The sequence below is a fragment of the Lagenorhynchus albirostris genome, chromosome 1 (assembly GCF_949774975.1).
Source record: "Lagenorhynchus albirostris chromosome 1, mLagAlb1.1, whole genome shotgun sequence".
Taxonomy (NCBI): domain Eukaryota; kingdom Metazoa; phylum Chordata; class Mammalia; order Artiodactyla; family Delphinidae; genus Lagenorhynchus; species Lagenorhynchus albirostris.
The window spans coordinates 136,884,483-136,890,071 of NC_083095.1; the positions used below are offsets into that span (position 1 = coordinate 136,884,483).

The window sequence follows — 5,589 nt, forward strand, 5'->3', positions numbered from 1 at the left end:
CCAGCCTGCTCAGGTGGAACACTACTTCCCTTTGTTCCACTTGGACACCCCAATGCTGACCATCCAGGAGATCTCCTGCTGCCCTGCACACCACTGTGTACACAAATTGGTCTCAGCCGGGTCCCAGACCTGGAGGCCCTCAGTGGTTTTTTGGGAAAAGAGGGCTCAGCTGAGCCAAATAACTGGAGACAGGATCAGATGTGTATTCTCAGAGACTGTGTGAAAGCAACATCAGTGCTCACATTTTAAAAAAATCAGGATAAGATTTTGAAGTATGATGGTCAGAGAAAATTCTCTGAGGATAGAGATTTGACTGGGATGGAAAATATTTGATTATTTCTCTCCAGATGCATTGCCTAATATTTCCAGTTATTCAATCTCAGATGATATTTAAAATCATGGGGTACAATTTTAGTTTCTAATAGTGAGCACGGAATATGTCATTGTAAAACGAGATGTGCTTCACTGTGAGATGGCAGGACACAAACATGATTGGGAGCCACACAGGCGGGGATCTGAAAGCAAATACTGTCCCACGCCAGCTGCATAGCTGGGTAGGTTAGAAAATATTATTTTTCTCCATTTCTTCATGTTTGAGGAGAAAGATGGTCAGATACTATCTGGAATTTTGCTGTCCAACAGTAGCTACTACTCAGCCACATTTCAAGTGCTCAAGAGCCATGTGAGCTAATGACTACTGTGCAGAACAACACATAAAAAATCATCATGGAACATCCTATCTGGTGGTGCTGGTCTGTAAAACGTCAATCAAATTAATTTAGACATGGTGCTGAGAACATACTACCATTAAACAAATAATAGATTTATATTCAGGATTTTTATGTTTGTGAATTTGTGGAGAGCCTGGTATATAAGCCCAATATCTGTTTCAAGCCATTTTCTGTAAAAATTTGGGGGGCTGTCAAAGGAATATTCATTAACCAATGAATTTAGAGGAGAAAAAAGAATGCAAGTGAGCCAAACTTTGAAAGAGTTGGCATCCAAAATACAAAACTCAATATATAGGAGGAAAACATAACATCACCAAGATTTCCTAGATTCGCAGTGGAAAACAGCAACATTCTCGCATGATTTATCTAATGAGGAAAAGTTTACTTTCTGAAAATACTGAGCCTTCTACTGCATGATCAGAATAAACCTCAATTTCTTTAGGTTTTCAGAAATAAAATGATTTTAATGTTTTAGAACTTTAATTCCCAGGATAGTTAACTTTTAATGTTATAAATGTTATGAATTCTAAATATCTATGTATCATTGATTGTATACATGAATATATACATATAAATATAAATACAAATGATTGTGTATTGCAATACCATTCATTGTCCTTGCTAAATGTGTTTAAGTCTAATAGTTTATCAGTAAATTATTCTTAATTTTCTGCTGTCTTCCATTAATAATTCCTTTGCGATTCTAACATCTTCTATTTCTTTGTTTGCCTATTGTACTGGCTAGGACTTGCAATAACACATATAGACCGTTTTGTCTTTCTATTTATTTCAGATGGAAAACCTTAAAAGCTTTCATTTATGGAATTATTTTTAATTACAGATTTAATTTATCTAACAGATCAATACTTACGTTCTTTATTTCTGGTCCTGTCATTTTTATTAATAAATATGTTTCTAGAAATATGACCATTTCACACAGATTTTCAAATTTAATGGCCTAACCTTGTATCTGATATCCTCACATGATTTTTAATATCTGTTATTAATGTAGTGATACTACTTTTTAAATTTCTGATCTTGGTTATTTGAGCCTTCATTTTTTTCTTGATAAATTTCACGAGAAATTTATCAGGTTCAATAATCCTTTCAAAGGATTTTGATTAATTCCCCCTACTTCATGTTTGTTTTTCTTTAATTTCTTATCTCTATTATTTACTTCAATGTAATTTCTCTGCTATATTCATACTTTCTTCCATTTTAAAATATAAATTTGGCCCATAAAATTCCCTCTACGAAACTTGTTTAAGCAAACAGAATCCAATAATATATAAAATGATAATAAATCATACCAGAAAGCTTTATTCTTGGAAAAAAACGGTAAGTTAAACATTTGAAAAATCTGTCAGTGCAAATAACCGCAATAACACAATAAAGAGAAAATAACGTGATCAGCTCTTAAGAAATGCAGAAAACTACATGACAAAATTCAGTATACATCCATAAGTACTCTTTATATTTAGGAAAATAATTTTTTTTTACTAATCTAATAACATATATCTGCAAAATGACAGCTCAGGCGTGGAAATTAAAAAGCACCACTCATGGGCAGAAGGGTAGAGAATATACTATGAAAGGCTGGCCCAGCACAATACCGTACAAAACTGGGTGAAAGAAAGAAAGGGAAACAAAGAGCCACTGTGAGTTAACCAGAAAGAGAAAATAAAAGCCAAAGGGGACACAAAGGGGACAGTGGCTTATTAGGCCAGCATCAGGACCAATGAAGTCTGCAGCTTCTGCACAGTGGGAGGGGAGCCCTGCAATCCACAATAACCTAAGAGCTGAAAGGCGCTAAAGTGGCCTCAGATCAGAACCCTGCTCATGCCTCACTGGCGAAAAGCCTTTCCAACCTAAGCCCGTAAGAATTTCCAGAAAACAAAGAGCAGAAGGAATCAGGTCTTGTCAACACAACTAAATAAATAAGGCTTCCAGCAGTGACAGTCAAGAAACCCAGAAATAAAAATAATTTAAAAAATAAGACCCACAGACATAAAACGGAGTGAACAGACAAAGCCTTTATAAAATGTGTGAGATGGTTCAGAAATAAGATGAATTTTACACGGGAGCAATAAAAAAACGCGAGGATTATGATGCTTTCAATAGACATTATGAAAAAGCAACGAAATCAATGCGTATGAAAGAACACTGGAACAGATTACATTAAAAACCTCAAACGGCTGTGCTTCCTTCGCTCAGAAGAGCCGCGGAACGGCGAGGGGCCTAGCGCAGCAGAGCAGGGACAGCGCCGGAGCGGAGAGCGGGCCGCGATGCCGGCTGCGAACACAGGAGGAAGCCGGTCACCATTCCTGCCGGACCGACCGCGCGCCGACCCGGTGGACGACTGACGTTGCCCGCACAGGAAGTGTCCGCCGCGCCTGCCCAGAGAAGGAAGTAGGAACACAGGCACAGGAAGCAGGGAGCGGGGGAGAGGGAAAAAAGATGCACATCTTCTAGGGAGGAGCCCAGGAGCTGGCTGGCGGCCTCCGGGCCTCAAGCCCGAAAGGAAGAGATACCAGGGAAGTTCCGGCACCATCTGGGGGACAAGAATCTGCCATGGAAGAGCCTGCAGCTCCCACAGAGCCCCACGAGGCAGCTGGGGCCTCTGGGGGTGCCGAGGCAGCGGGGGAGGGCGTCCCCCGGCCCAGCGTCCCGGTGCGCCCAGCCTCCCGGTGGTCTTCGGCTCCAGGCCCGGCCCCCTTCCGCCCGTCACGTCTGAGGCCCGCCCAGGCCTCATGGGGAGGGGCTAGGCCCAGATGGCTGCAAGGCCGGAGCAGCGGCAGCTGGACAAAGCAAGTCGTCTGCAGGTATTATCTGCATGGGCTGTGCAAGGAGGGGGAGAACTGCCGATACTCCCACGACCTCTCGGGCCGGCAGGTGGCCAGCGAAGGCCACGGTTTGTTGCCCCAGGCCTCTGCAGACAGTGGCCCCAGCACGGCTGCGCAAATGGAGCCCCTGCCTCAGGAAGTGGCGGAAGCCCCCCCTGCTGCGTCCTCACGCTCCTTGCCTCTGATTGGCTCGGCTGCTGAAAGGGGTTTCTTTGAAGCTAAGACAGACAGTGCAGGCCTTGAAGCTGCCGGAGGAGCAGGTGCAGAAGGCTGGGAGGGTGCCTTTGAGTTTGTTCCGGGGCAACCCTACCGGGGCCGCCTGGCCCCTTCTGTCTCCGAGGCTCCTCTGCAGAGCTCGGTGACTGAGAGGGAGCAGATTGCCTTGGGCATGGGGAAGCAGCTTTGCCGCGATGCTATCGTGGGGCAGTGCTTTCGTGGGCAGAGTTGTATCTATCTCCACGGAGATATATGTGATATGTGTGGGCTGCAGGTCTTGCACCCTGTGGACGGTGCCCAGAGGGCAGACCATGTAAAGGCCTGCATTGAAGCACACGAGAAGAATATGGAGCTCTCGTTTGCTGTGCAGCGCAGTGCGGACAAAGTGTGTGGCATCTGCATGGAGGTTGTCTATGAGAAAGCCAACCTGAATGATTGCCGCTTTGGCATTCTCTCCAGCTGCAACCACACCTACTGTCTTAAGTGTATCCGCAGGTGGAGGAGTGCCAGACAGTTTGGGAGCAGGGTCGTCAAGTCCTGCCCTCAGTGCAGGGTCATCTCCACCTTTGTCATTCCCAGTGAATTCTGGGTGGAGGAGGAGGAAGAGAAGCAGAAACTTATTCAGCAGTACTTGGAGGCAATGAGCCACAAGACCTGCAGGTATTTTGCTCGAGGCAGGGTCTGCCCATTTGGAGAGAACTGTTTTTACAGACATGCGTTCCCTGAGGGCCAGGGAGAGGAGCCTCAGAGGCAGGGTGCTGAGGCGTCCGGTACTTGCCGCGGTCAACGTTTCGAGCCTCTGCAGGTGGGAGAGGGCAGCATGCCCTTTAAAAGCAGTAAAAAAGAGCTTGTCATGCTTTGGCTGGCCAATCTGTTGTGTAAGTGTTTTCTTTCACTGGGAGCTAGTGAGCTCCCCTTCACAGAGGCCCTATGGGACTTGCGTCATTGTGAGCTGGAAGAATATTTCAATTTGAATCTGTGGCATTATGCTGTGGCATGTTGTCTGGTGTGCTGAAGCTCTGTCATCTGCTCTTGCCTGTGTTTTGTTTATAGACACATCTGTCACTTACAGGGGCTGCTGAAACCATTTGTATAGAGCATCCATCACTGTTTTCTTGCCCATTCCCATTTCTTGCTCCCCAGGATTATGGTGTTTCACTGTGTTAAAAAGTAACGAAACGTCCTTAAAGTTACTGTTTGGAGAAATTAATATGACTGTCAGTTTATGGTTTACTTTGTCATCTCTGTTTTCAACAGGATTGACTCAGTTCTAGTCTAGTGTTTACAGAATTTCCACACTCATTTTGAAGCCCCTCAAGAATAAATGTGACAGGGTGAAAGGAGAAGTCTTAACTGAACAAGGAGCTTTTTGCTACTTCAGTCTTAAGAAATGGACCCTCGTGGGGCTTTGTGGTGCAGCTTCAGCATCTCTGTTGTTTACACGTCTGTTCCTTCCCCTGTTCCCCTTCAAGTGCACTCTTTAACTTGTGGTTACCTTGTGGTTTTGTGTTTTACTTGACCAGAACCAGGTGCATATGTTTACATGTTTTTATTCTGTTTAGCTTGATGTGAAATTATTTATATTTGGAAGTATATATTTAAGAATTCTATATATACATACATATGCATATTAATGTGTATGAAAGTTATGTATTTGAAAATATATTTAAAAGGTGTATACCATAATATAATGTTTATTTAATAAAATAAATACAGAGCTGGAAGCTGAAGGTCAAAGGCTGATAGGATTTGGTGTTGTGTGAGTGTGAGGTACATGAATAATCATTCTGTCCCTTTCA

General features: G+C 43.7%; 1 protein-coding gene across 1 annotated transcript; it reads left to right on the forward strand.

Annotated features, from left to right (window-relative positions):
- Nucleotides 1-3,216: 3,216 nt before the first annotated feature.
- Nucleotides 3,217-5,353, forward strand: MKRN3 (makorin ring finger protein 3). Its single transcript, XM_060170332.1, has one exon. The coding sequence runs from the start codon at nucleotides 3,303-3,305 to the stop codon at nucleotides 4,803-4,805; it is 1,503 nt and encodes a 500-aa protein (XP_060026315.1). The 5' UTR covers nucleotides 3,217-3,302; the 3' UTR covers nucleotides 4,806-5,353.
- The last annotated feature ends 236 nt before the right edge of the window (nucleotides 5,354-5,589 follow it).